General features: G+C 40.1%; 1 protein-coding gene across 9 annotated transcripts in view; it reads left to right on the top strand.

Moving 5' to 3' along the window:
- SIDT1 (SID1 transmembrane family member 1) overlaps positions 1-14345 on the top strand; it is a 100659-nt gene that overhangs the window by 41627 nt on the left and 44687 nt on the right. For 4 of the 9 annotated variants that reach the window (XM_003950161.6, XM_063807011.1, XM_526266.9 and 1 more), the window contains exons 4-8: positions 6388-6433; positions 10083-10184; positions 10836-10919; positions 12878-12965; positions 14166-14237. In XM_003950161.6, the coding sequence (XP_003950210.1) occupies positions 6388-6433; positions 10083-10184; positions 10836-10919; positions 12878-12965; positions 14166-14237 (392 nt within the window). Of the gene's footprint in view, positions 1-6387; positions 6434-10082; positions 10185-10835; positions 10920-12816; positions 12966-14165; positions 14238-14345 lie in introns of those variants that run through there. The other 5 variants (XM_063807014.1, XM_063807015.1, XM_063807013.1 and 2 more) reach the window with 3 other exon arrangements.

Consider the following 14345-nt stretch of genomic DNA (forward strand, 5'->3'; position numbering starts at 1 on the left):
GCACACTGGTGAAACTGCAAATCTATTCCCTCATGTTGCTTTCTGTTTTTACCTCATAATATGATTTAGCCTCAGCAACCAGACTTTAAGAGCATTTCAAAATCACTATTTACACACCAGCCTTGCTGGTAACCTGGAACCAGAGGATGATGGTAATGAGGAAGAGCTGAGGATTGTGATGAGAACTGGGCTCAGGCATTGAGAGAAACACTGAAGAAGTAATTCGAAATCTCTAAGATTGAAGTTTCTATTGTATGTTTTTGAGTGGCAGCCTATAATGTATATGGAACACATTTTGGGAACTTTTTTCCCCTAGAATCATACATTTTAAGAACTGAAGGATCTTTGGGAATCTAATCCACCTGCCTCATTTTTACAGATGAGCAAACTGATGCCCAGAGAAGTTAAGTGACTTGTTCAAATTCACACAGCTAGGAAAGGGCAAAATCAAGACTAAATTGTACTTCTGACTCCCAGTTCTGTGCTCTTCTCGCCATAGTGAGCTATTTCTACTTTCTAGTTAAAACTGTCCTCCCAATTGTTTGTGTTTCTCTAAATATGTCTCTCAATTCCATGAAACATTTATTTAAATCCAACTTTACTAGCAGAGCACAGTGGCTCCCGCCTGTAATCCCAGCTACTCAGGAGGCTGAGGCAGGAGGATGACTTAAGGCCAGGAGTTCAAGACTGGCCTAGGCAACATAGTCTCTAAAAAATTAAAAACCAAAAAAATTAGCCAGACATGATGGTGTGCGCCTGTAGATCCAGTTACTCAGGAGGTTGAGGCAAGAGGACTGATTGAGCCCAGGAGTTTGAGGCTGCTGTGAGCCATGATTGTGCCACTGCACTCTAGGCTGAGCAACAAAACGAGACCCCATCTCTGCAAAATTCCTTTAAAATTGAAACAACTCTACTTTAAAGCATTGCTTGGTGCCATCTACCTATCCTCTGCACACACACACACACACACACATAAACTGTGCTACTACTCTTTTTCTACACTCCAGTGCCCAGGTGTTTAGTATTGCTAGAGTGTGAAATTGCAGGCAGGCAACAGCAGATGGCCACAGAAACAGGCAAGCCTGTGATCATGGCGTAGGAGGATCTTAAGAAGGGGCATTAGGAAATTTAAACATCTGTAATCCCAGCACTTTGGGAGACCAAGGCGGGCAGATCACCTGAGGTCAGGAGTTCAAGACAAACCTGGCCAATATGGTGAAACTCCGTCTCTACTAAAAAATTCAAAAACTAGCTGGGCATGGTGGTGCACGCCTGTAATCCCAGCTACCTGGCGGGCTGAGGCAGGAGAATCACTTGAACCCAGGAGGCAGAGGTTGCAGTGAGCTGAGATTGCACCACTGTACTCCAGCCTGGGCCATAGAGCAAGACTCCGTCTCACAAAAAAAAAAAAAAAAAAATTAAACAGTTGTCTATATTGTGATAGTTGTGTGGAGAATGGATTTGAAGAGGACAAAACAGGATGCAGAGAAGTTAGAAGGCTGATGCAGTGGTCAAGATAAATAATGAGGAGGTGAATTGAAATATTAGGAGAGGTGAAATTGCTGAAATTTTATTAGATATGAGGGGAAAAAGAAAAGAGAGAGTCAATAATGCCAGTGTAGCTTGTAGGTGGTGGGGCCACTAAGAGAAAATGAGAATTTTGATAAGAAAAAGAACAGATGATAACTTCACTTTGGGACAGGTTGGGTTTGAAATACAGATATCTGGCAAAGTGATGGATGTATACTAACATGACACTTAGGGGAGAGCTCTGAGTTACAGTTAGGCAGACTAGTGCAGTCTTCAGGAACACATCAAGAAGCCTGGTCCACATGATGCCTGGGCAAGACAGGGTTACAGGAGATAGGGCTGGAGAAACAGGCAGTGCCCAACTTTGATCTTTAAGATGTTGGATGCTAGACTATGGAGTAGAACTTCATCTTTCAGATTATGGGAGCCATTAAAGGATTGTGAGCAACAGGATAGCATTCAGAGATCTGATTTCTAGAGATGACATGAGTGGCAGTGTGGAAGAGGAATTACAGAGAGGAAAGATGAGGGACAAACAGGCAAATGAAAAGTTATCTGAATGGAGAAGAATAAAAAATGATTAGAACTGGAATGTGTATGGCAGCAACGAGGTTGTAAGGGAGAAAACGAGTCAAATAGTACACATGGAGATAATTCATAATTCAGCAAATATATGTGGCAGAATAAAATTTATAGTCCTCCATGAATACTTGCAGCCTTCAGCCCTCCTCTAGCCTTCTAAGTAGGGATCTTGAGTCTGTTTTAAGAGGAGAGAGTGTGTGAGTGAGATAGCTCAGCTACTATGCTGTGAAAAGTAATAGATTTTTTGAAGAAATGGGTGGATAAGAGAATTTTAGGCCATTTTGCTATGTGTCATACTATATAATTACCTTTGGTATTTTGGAGGAGACCACAATAAAGATTTACATTCCTTTTTTTTTTTTTCTCTCTTAATGATGCTGTACTGAGCAAACATGGTGCTCCAGGTGGTGGCAGGTTACTTTTACATTAATAGAATGAGTAGGACCTGGTAATTAATCAAATGTGGAAAGCGATAGAAAGGGGGTAGTCCAACGTGACTCCTACAGTGATGTCAGAAGTCTGGTGAGGTTTACTGACAAAGGGACATAGTAGGTCAGGATCAGGGAAGTGACAGCACATTCCCTTTTATCATGTGGAGTTTGAGGTGCTCAAGGGATGGTCAAGTGCAGAAGCCCAGCAGGGGATCACTATTCTGTGACTGGGGCTCAGGAGATGGCCCTGGGCTGGACACAGGGACTTGAGATTCACTGGCATTATTGTGGTATTTACAGCAGCTGGATACACATTGTAAAACGAGTTGATCAAGAACAAGGCTGTGGGTAACATTCTCATTTAAGGGATGATCTGAGAAACTGAAGCTATCATAAGGGGCTGAGTAGACACAGCCAGAGGTGTGGGAGAAATCCCTGGGGGTTAAGTCACTGGATTTAGCGATTAGATAGTGCTATGGTTTCAATGTTTACGTTCCCCAAAATTCATATTGAAATCTCCACAGTGATGGTACTTGGAGGTGGGGCCTTTGGGAGATGATTAGGTCGTGAGAGTGGAGCCCTTGTGAATGGGATTAATACCTTTATGAAAGAGTCCCCAGAAAGGCCCTCTGTCCTTTACACCACATGAGGATGCAGTGAGAAGGCACCATCTATGAGGAAGCAGGCTCTCATAAGACACCTTGATCTTGAACCTGCTAGCCTGTAAAACTGTAAGAAATAATAGATTTCCATTCTTTATAAGTCGCCAAGTTGACAATATTTTTGTTATAGCTGCCTGAATAGGCTAAGACAGGAGGTGACTCTTACCCTTAGCAAAGGAAATTTCAAGGGAGTGGTGGAGAAAGAATCCTGATAGCAGTGGGTGGAGGAAAGAATGAAAGAGAGATAAACATGGAATACTCCTAGAAGCAGCTGGTTTGTGAAGAGAGGAAGGACATAGGATGACATTAAAGGATGGCGATCCAGGGAAAAGGGAGGCATTTGGGTGGGGTGTTTGTTATTTATTTTGAAAATGGTTGAGACTAGAATATATTTATAAACAAAGAGGTAGAAAGGCAGATTAAATTCATAGGAGAGTTGGATATTTGTAGATGCAAAGTCCCAGAGAATGATAGAAAGAATGAGAATTAAGTACATGAGTGCGGAGTTTATACTTAGACCAGAGGAATGAAGGGCAGACGGTTCCCAATGACAAGAAGGTCGGTGGGAAAGCTACAGTCCTGAAGGGAGTTCATAGCAGATGGCAGAAGGAGATAATAGGGAATGATATTCTGAAGTTCATAGTTCAAGTGAATAATAGGATATCATTTCCTTCAACAAACAAAGGAGAGGCTTTGAATGCACACTGTGCTCTGTGCTAGGGGCTTGTTAATCAAGATGAGTAAGGTGCTGTGAATCTCACAGTCCTCTCTGGTGCTCACCTCAAAAACTACTGAAAGTTTGTCCTGCCTCTCTTTCTATGTAGTCTTTTGTCCCATCCCTTTTCTTTTTCTTCTACTTGATTACTCTCCTCTCTGTATTTCTTCTCCCTCTCTCTACCCCCGACCCATGGGCCCCTTTCTGCCTCTTCTCCTGACTCCCCTATCTGCACCCCCATCTCTCAAGTCCATGGGTTTCTTCTCCCTTCTCCCTTTTCTTGAAATAGCCAGCACAAGGAAACAAAATTGTTTTTTAGCCTCTTATGTTTAACAAATAAACATAACATAAACATGTTAAAATTTGTTTAATTTTTAAAACAAATCAGTTGAAATTTTTATACTTCTTTCTCTAAAACTAACAATCCATGAGCTTCAGTTAGCTTTGTTCTGTTGTCAATGACCCCTAACAAAATAAACCTTCCCCACCTCTGTTAGGGTTCATGTGGAAGGAAGCAGAATATTTCATCTGCAACAGATACAATGTTTATTTTGCACATACTGCCGACTCCATGAGAAAGAGAGGACATAAATGGTAGTCTTAAACACAGTAACATGTTTTACAAGTTTGCATGCATTGTACTAGCAAATAAAACATAAAGAACAAGAAAAAACAGAAAGTGAATATCAAATCTTCATACATTTAGTATTATGACTGAAACTCAAATGATGGGGAAAATTAAAATCTCTGGCAAAAAAAAAATGGGTTGCTTCTGCAAATTTCATGCTGTCATGAGGAACCCATGGACTTGAAAGATCAGGGTGCAGACAAGAGAGTAAGGAGAAGTCATGTTGCCAGCCAAGAAAATCATGTCTTCTTTGTTCTCTGATCTGGCAACAAAGAATTGAAGGTCTCATGTTGCCCTGGTAACAGCGGGAGACACTCCCAGACTGCTGAAAGGGCTCTACCCAGCCCACACACAGTGTCACAGGTCCAAACTCTGGCCAAGGACTCTCTGGAGCAGAAACATAACTGGGTTTGACACTCACTTTAGCTTCTTTAGGTGATTTAAGGACAGAAGTTTTCAGTTCTGCTTCAGAAGAACCAATCCTCAACATTGATTATGATTTCTGTTGCAAGTAGATATATAAAAATTACATCTATTGTTGCGAGCTAAATTCCGAGCCCAGCCTGATGACAGCCTAAATTGTGGTCATTACCTTTATAAATAGTGCTCAAATTTTATGACTTCTAAATAACACCTCTAATTATACACCTCTTGCTTAAATGTCTTGAAATGTCCTTTCTAAAGAAATCATTACTTTTAAAACAGGTATTTAATTTTTATGAAAGAAAAATTAGAGTGGAAAGAAAAAAATCTTCAGAGAGCCCCAGGGGGTGGAGCTGATGAGAAATCCCAGAAGTTCAAGTTCAGATGCCCAGAAATGCAGGGCACGTTGGAGGGGCAGGGGCACACACTCCCAGGTGCAGCGTTTCAGCAGCCTGGGGATCTGAGACTGCTGTGGACTTGTGTGCATGATCTTCATGGCTAATGATGAGGCAAAAGCCAGAAAGAGCAAAAGCCCAAAGTAGTCCTTATAAAACTATAGAGAAGACCACATTTGTCTTTGTGACAAACACTTGAACTGTTTCACAGATGCTCACAGCAGACAGCCCTCTATACCACCAATTTATGCTTCCTAACTCTTCACACTCTCCTTTCTTCAGTGCCTAGATCATTGCTGTCTTACATGGAAGAATGAAAGTATCTACTAATGTAATTCACAGTAAATTACCAATTGAAGAGAAAAAAAACCTCATTATATTCTTTTGGTGGTATTTATGTTTTAAAGGAGGGTCTTGGAAGGCAATGTCTAACCTAAACGGAACTAAATCTTGGGGAATTTCAGCCAGCATGGCAGGCAATCGGGGAGCTATTAGGGGATGGTAAGGGCCTGCTTCTGTCCCTAGGCACCATCCCATGTGGTTATCTATTCACTGTGTTTGGTAAAAGGTGACCCATTTTGCCATGGGTCTATCAAAATTATTTTGAAATGTATCTACATTATCCAAAAGGACCTTGAACCTGGGTTTCCCCTCTCTTTCAGCCCACTTCGGTTACCTAAACCCTGTGCTTGATTGTAAAATCAAGCACAAGAGAGTCCCAAGGCAAAAGTGGCTACAAAAGTAAATAAACTACCTTATATAGATATGGCTTCATGGATATTTAAAGATATAAAAATAATAATCCCCTTTCCCAGTTTGGTCATTCTTGAGAGTTGAAACCACCAAGTCCCCATGCAGTCTACTTTGTCAGTTTCATGGGACCGGAACTCCCCTCACCAAGGGTGAAGCTCTCCTTGAGTCTACTTTAAGATGGCTTTCTTTTAAATAAATAATTTTTGATCACTAACTTATGCTTTTCTCTCACTTTTCCCCTTTCCCTTCTGCCACTTACGTTTCTCAGGACAAATGTTGCCTTTCACTTTACTGCCAGCCCCTCTCAACCTCAGGTAAGTGAAGGGGTTCCAAGAGTTATCAACATCCTACCTGTTGGTGTTGCCTGCCTGTTAGTGAAACCATGTTACCCTGGTAGAGTTAGCGTGTGGTGTTGCCCTTGACCTTTCACAACTTGAAGTATATTTGTATTCCACTTTATTCCTTGTGTTACTGGAATTTTGGACACAATATTTAATCATATCACCTTAATTGGTATAAAATGGGTGGCATGCTATTTGTTTTCAGGTGTTCGTTGGTTCAATCTTCATTGAGAAAATCGTGTGCCCGCTATGCACCAAGAACATTGTTAGACTGCACCCGGTGCTGGAGACACAAAGGTTAAGAACGGAGAGACACGACTTCTGCCATTATGAACCTGATAGCTGGGAAGTGGTAGTGGGGATAGGTAGTAAAAGGCTGACACCAAACAGATGCACAAATAATTAATTGACCTGGAAATACAACGAAAATAAGACATTTTAATGTTTACAATGTTATAAGTGTAGTAAATTAGTTTCTCCTCTCATAAAGAAAGAGCCAGAATGTTGACAAAAAACATCAGGAGAATTAGATATTTGTGTTGTGCTCTCCATTAAACCATAACCACAAATAGAATAAATACATGAAAACTTGGATTAAGTCAGGCTGTTTTTCTGGTGTCATTTCTAGCTACCTTCCTTTTTTCTTTCATAAGCTTCTGAAGACAAAACTCTGTATAATAGCATGTTTGAAACAAGTTTATTTGTTGTACATTTTCTTTAGTCCATAATATAGCTTTGGTTATAAATAGCTACTTAGGTTTTGCTTTGGAGTAGTAAAACTGGGATTAACATGGACTTGTTGTAAATATACTACAAATACTGCTGTGCTGGTAAATAGTTAACAACTGGTTCTCAGAGAGAAAGCCCTGATTTGTAGCATTTGCCCATTTCTGTGGTGTAAATACCTCCACTGTGGCTGATTTTAAGCTCCCACTGTGATGTCACTGAACAGCTGGGAAGTGACTAATGCACAATCAGCTCTCCCAAGCCTGAATGAACCAACTCCAATCCGCTTTTAAACTACCTGTCTGTAAAAGTCTCTGCAATGCATGTATACTGCCACCCAGTGGCAGGAGAGGGCCAAAGGCCCTTGATATATTGCCCTCAACATTTATTGACAATTTAATTTCAAGAAATATTTTAAAAGCACTAATTACTAGGTGCAAAGAGAGAAACCCAAAGTAGAAGGGGAATAGGCCGGGCGCGATGGTTCACGCCTATAATCCCAGCACTTTGGGAGGCCGAGGCAGGCAGATCACGAGGTCAGGAGATCGAGACCATCCTGGCTAACACGGTGAAACCTCGTCTCTACTAAAAAAATACAAAAAATGACCCGGGCATGGTGGCGGGCGCCTGTAGTCCCAGCTACTCGGGAGGCTGAGGCAGGAGAATGGCGTGAACCCGGGAGGCGGAGCTTGCAGTGAGCCAAGATTGCGGCACTGCACTCCAGCCTGGGCGACAGAGCGAGACTCTGTCTCAAAAAAAAAAAAAAAAAGAAGAGGAATAACTTCCGCTCTAACTACAGGAACTGTATAGTCTAACAGTCCTGTACAGAGCTATAATAAATATGATATACTGATCAGGTGTGGTGGCTTGCACCTGTAATCCCAACACTTTGGGAGGCTGAGGCAGAAGTATTGCTTGAGGCCAAGAGTTCAAGACCAGCCTGGGCAACATAGCAAGACCCTGTCTCTACAAAAACCTAAAAAATAAAAAATTAGCCGGGTATGGTAACTTGCATCTGTAGTTTTGACTTCTCAGGAGGCTGAGGCAGAAGGATCACTTGAGCCCAGGAGGTCAAGACTACAGTGATACATGATTGTGCCATTGCACCCTAGCCTGGGTGACAGCGTGAGACCCTATCTCTGAAAAAAAAATTTAAATAATTTGTATCTAAACCCCAAAATGGAGTAAAATATACTTAGAACAAACTAATAAAACAAAACAAGTTCCTTGATATCTACGAAAGGTTTACTTTACTCTTAACTAGTCTCATTTTCACCTATATTTTGTATCCTCTTTGATTACAGGAAATATTTTCTTTTTCTATAAACTCACCCAAACGGTTGCACATTCTCAGATAACCTGTGTCAATCACTGTTTGCCTCTATTCCAGGAGTTAGAAGCAGGTTGCAGAAACTGGGGAGGTAGCCAGGACCCAGATAGTGATTTTTCAGCCTAAATTCCTGCCATTGCTTTGGGTATTTGTCATTCGCTTCTTTCTGGTAAAGGTAGATTGTCAGGCAGGGGTCAAAAACATTTATTTGGGGTTTATGGTAATTTGCAGATAAAATTGTTAATACTTTCAGTGGGTGTTTATTGCTTGCACAAAACCAATTACTATCATATATGGGAACATATATGAGGCTCATTATTGCCAACAGTAATCATAGTAATGCTCTTGAGTTACACAGTATGGGTTTCCTGGGAAACAAGAACACTCTTGGAAATTCCATGCTCCTCATCTTTTGAAGAGCCCTGTATTATATGTATTTGAGTCAAGCTCCAAAATTAAGTGGGTTCTTGGGGGTATTGCCATCTGTTATAAGGTGTGAATAGACTTCCAACTGCATCATTAATGACACTCTTTAATTCTGAGATAATTTTTCCCCATCAGAAAGCTTTGGATTATTAAAAAGGATTCCATTTTTATTGTCCTGGTACTCAAAATAGGGTTAGGAAAAAAGATGTTGAAATACAAAGTTAAGTTTTAACTTGTTTTGCCTCTCTGTACATGATAGATTTATTAGAGTCTTCATTGGGAGCCTGTTTCGGATTTTGCTTTTCTCAAAATCTTAATCGTAGGCTTAATATAACTTCTCAATCAGTTATCATATTTTATAATTATTTGGCAGAATTCCCCTTTCTTCATCATTAAGAACAAGTTTACGACTTAGAGTTAATACATTTTTCCAGTGGATTCATAATCTACATGGGTAAATAGTACAACCTCTTTCAATTAAAAATGTTTCCTAATTCTGGTGTTACTTGAAAAACACTTTTAAAAGATACCTCAGCCTGCCCACAATTGTGAACGTATTTCTGGGGACTCCACATGGGGCTTGGTCATTGAATCTCTGTATGTTCTCACTATATTCCAGCCAGCAACAAGTTTCTTGATCAAAAGGGCAAGGGGGAGGATGAGTCTAGTGCTAATTCTTGCCTATGGGAAGGTGGTTAAAATTATTGAGGAACAGGCTTATCTGCTTTTCAATATGGAATTTTCATATGTCACATTGACCACACAGAAAGAAGTGAATCTTATCACATGTTATATCTCACTTATCCTTAATTTAAAGGGGGCAGGATGCTTCTTAAACAGGAAACAAACTAAAGTATAGCAAAGTTTAGTTGAGAAATAAATGACTATTTCTTTTACCCTAGAAAAAGGAATAGCAACATTGCATAAAATGGCTGTTTTGTCTTATTTACTGCTATATTCTTAATGCCTGGCACAGAGCCCTGCGCAGATTTAGTTTCTCAATATGTATGAGATGAAGAGCTGACTGAATTCATTAATGGAGATTCACGGAGATTTACGTATAAATTTTGTGCCTAATAGTAGAGGAAACAATCCCATTCATGTAAATATAAATCATGTCTTTCTTTTTCTTATTCTCAGTATTTTCTATACAAGTTTCCCAAAGACGTGGACTCAGTTATCATTAAAGTGGTGTCTGAAATGGCTTATCCATGTTCTGTTGTCTCAGTCCAGAATATCATGGTGAGTGCTGATAACTTGCCAACCTTCTACTATAGAGCATTATATTATTCCAGAACAAATGAAAGAGAAGGGTGGAAGCATGCCATCCTCTTACTGTGTGTCTCCCTTCCAAAACTACTAAACAATATGAACAGTATCTGTGAGCACAAGTGGGCAGACTGTGTTTGCAGACACTAATTTGGAGTGGTAAAGAATAGTTAACTCTTCACCAAAATCAACAAAGCAAAGAAGGAAAGGAGGGAGGAAGCAGGGAAGGATTGTAACAAGGAACCAGGAAGACCAAGTTGTGGGCTCCGCGAGAAAGCTAAAATTGAACCCTACCATTTGTTCTGCTTTTAAATTTTTATTGTAACATTCGGTTCTTTCTGTCTCCTGAGGTGTTAATGAAAATTGAAAAAAGTGTTATACACTTTAAGACAATATTTTTATAGTTCTCTTCAATATAACATGACTTTGACTTTAGAGGACGAGGCCCCAAGTCTTAGGAAGACTATGTCATGACTGTTCAAGGGGGGAAACTGCCTAGTTTCTGGTTAATAAGGATCCCCTGCTCTGTGATCCAAGCAGAAAGATGCTGACAGGACCTATGTGTGGCATGACATTGCATGACATTATGGATGCTTTCCTTTTTATTCCTCATGCATGCTGCAGTGCCCGGTGTATGATCTCGACCACAATGTGGAATTTAATGGTGTCTATCAGTCCATGACCAAGAAAGCTGCCATCACGCTACAGGTGAGACATTGCTTCTGTGGGCATTATTGCCAATGGTAATGCTCAATAGATAGTGTACTGACTGGGCCAGCATCCAAAAGGGATGGCCATCCATGATGTGCCTAGGATCTCTTTCCTTTCTGATTGGTTTAAAAACTAATATGTCTGGCCAGGCGCAGTGGCTCACACCTGTAATCCCAGCACTTTGGGAGGCCGAGGCGAGTGGATCACCTAAAGTCAGGAGTTTGAGACCAGCCTGGCCAATATGGTGAAACCCTGTCTCCACTAAAAATACAAAAATTAGCTGGGCTTGGTGGTGCACACCTGCAATCCCAGCTACTCAGGAGGCTGAGGCAGGAGAATCTCTTGAACCCAAGAGGCAGAGGTTGAAGTGAGCCAAGATCACAGCACTGCACTCCAGCCTGGGCAACAAGAGCAAAACTCCATTGAAATCAAAGCCTAGGTGATGGTAGACAATGCTACTGTACCAGGTGCCTCTTTCCCCTTGACAATTATTAGGAGCCCATGGTGCGATGGGATGTGTATCTGACAGATTGCTCAGAGAGGTAGGGCCAGAAGATTTCAGTCTACTCATTGGGGGTACCAATTTAGGGTGAAGTTGGTCAGATCCATTTAAAGCAATTAAACATATTCTAATAATCTATACCAGTAACAGTAAGCAAATGAGGTCTTCAATTCTGAACAGAATGGACAGATTCAAAAGAATATGGACCATATTTGTACAGCAGCTTATCTTATGATATTTGTAATTATTATTTCAATCGTAATTTTATAGCAAAAATGTATACATGTCATGTAAGCATATTTTCAAGGAGATTCTGTCCCTGCTTTGGGGGAGGTACTTACTTAAAGTACCTGCAGTGTGATCTGTTCCCTAGGGTAAGGTGATACTGTTTACTGAATAATAAGGCAAGAATGAAGAGAAGTTAATTATAATTTAGGTATGAGACCTAAAATTTTGTCAGGCTTTAATTTTCAAAGGCTTCAGATTTGATATCCCAAATATCTGCTCTTGTTTTTCAGTATTTCTTTCTTTCTTGGCATCCCGCATTATGTGGTCCCAAATAAAAAAGGACAGAAAAATAACTATAGTAGGGAACTTCAAATTCTATTTCATCCAGGACACTAAATTAATAAAGGGCAAGCATATCAGTAACTCTCTTCCCTGGATGTGTTTGGCAATAAATTGTTACTTCTCTTTTGGGGCCTAACCTTTTGGGCAGAGGTTGCAGTGAGCCGAGATCACACCACTACACTCCAGCCTGGGCGACAAGAGCAAAACTCCTTCTCAAAAAACAAACAAACAAAATGATTTATGGCTATGCCTGAAATAAAAAAAATAAATAAATAAGCCATTTTCTCAGTGGGCTGAACATGACACCAGAAGTTTGGGGATGATTTTTTTTTTTAAGTCTGGGTTATAGAACTCTAATGGACCTTAAAGTTCATCTTGTCAACCACACTTCATTCATGGATGAGGAAATGGGCACATAGAGAAACATACTTAGAGTAACTCAAAGCCAAGATGATAACTGAGTCCTTTGCCTCCCTAATCTAAATTATTTATTTAACTGATGAGTGTGTCCATTTTAGAAAAGTGATTTATCATTAGATTCTAAAATAAAAACAACATGTAAGCATTAGTTATTAAACATAGGCTATTCACATATTATTTATATGGTGCTTATTATAGTTCTAAGCTCTCAAATAGGCACAAAATTGATTGAAATCAGAAATGTATATCTATTTACCTTAATTTCTTGGATGTAACAATTATCTTAGAGTGGATACTCTGGAGTAAATCATGGGTATGTGAAAGTCCTTTCCAAGGAGTTAGAGGGCAGGGGTGAACTTTATTTTTCTTCTCTTTCCTCTTTCTTTCTGCCCCTACCCCCAGGGACTTTCTCCCTTCTACCTCTTTCTTACCGCCTATCATAAGGTTGTTATGTCTTATGCAGAAGAAGGATTTTCCAGGCGAGCAGTTCTTCGTGGTATTTGTGATAAAGCCTGAAGATTATGCCTGTGGAGGATCTTTCTTCATCCAGGGTAAGAGCTAGTGAGGAACACTTGGCTGCTTAGCAAAACCTGAAGGAAGGGAGTGAAAGGGAAGCTGAAACCTCCTTTCCAGTTCCCACTAAGCAAGGGTTGGTTCCATCATCATGACGGGAAAGGCATCTGAGAGATACCTGAGAAAAAAAACAAAAGATAAAAAGTAACAGATCTAAAGGTATTATTGATACTACAAAATGTCATTTAGTACATTTCATCTTTTTGAAGCATTGTATTCCCTCAGACCATGGAAGATAAGTTCACTCGGTTGGCCCTTTACTCAACAAATATTTGCTACCATGAAGTAATGATCTTACACAGCGATCAAAGTCCATTTCTTAAGATGGGGTGGTAACCAGTAGCCATGGAGCTACTTAATTTATCAGTAGTCATCATTTCCACAATGATGGACAAGAAAAATTCAGCATTCTGCATCTCAGTTGCCAAAATTATACCTTGAAAAATAGTAAGAAAGCCAACTGCTACAACTTAGCCCAATAATAAGGGGTTATGGGGGCTCTTAGGCATAGCACAAATAGTTATGGTTAACTACCCAGTAGCTACCTTAAGGGCAGAATAGGCTGATGATTGAAAACGTAGACCACTAGCCAGTGATTAATCACATGTGACCAACACAAAGTGTGTTTACTGTTGAGTGTAACATCATTTCCTTGATATTAATGTTTAGGTGAAATTTCTCCTAGTGTGTTCTTTAACCTCTTAATTACATGGCTCCAAAATTTTGCCAATGTCAAATATTCCTTGGTAAACTACAAGCCCTTTCATGACTATGTAAGAGGGAAAAATTTGCACTGGCTAGAAACATACAAGCCAAAGGAAGAGGTAGCTTCTGTTTTCACAGCTGTTTTCTTCACATGGCTGTGGATATCAGGGGAAGGGTCCACCCCTCTTCATTGGAGAAGGGAGGCCGCAATCTTATTTGCATCTGTTAGTGGTACCAAAATGCACACAAGCAAAGGCCAAATTGAGAGTCTAATGATAGTCTCCTTAACCAAAAGGGATTTCTGATGGTTTGAAGGTTTGGGGGTTACATATTCCTCCAGTTCTTGCTAAAATAAGATTCAGTGATCAGAGTTAATTCTGGACATTTTTTGAACAACAGTTTAGATAAGAGACCAAAAAAAATCATTATCTGATTCAATGTGCTTTGTTCTTTTTTTATTTTTTTTAAACCAGAAAAGGAAAACCAGACCTGGAATCTACAGCGAAAAAAGAACCTTGAAGTGACCATTGTCCCTTCCATTAAAGGTCAGTGTTGGCTCCAGAATGCATTGAAGAGATTCCTGTGTCAGAAAATCAGTCATATAATTTGATATTACTGTCATCCTTCCAGAGAGAATTGTCATAAGAAAACTA

This window comes from Pan troglodytes, chromosome 2 (genome assembly GCF_028858775.2).
Source record: "Pan troglodytes isolate AG18354 chromosome 2, NHGRI_mPanTro3-v2.0_pri, whole genome shotgun sequence".
Classification (NCBI taxonomy): domain Eukaryota; kingdom Metazoa; phylum Chordata; class Mammalia; order Primates; family Hominidae; genus Pan; species Pan troglodytes.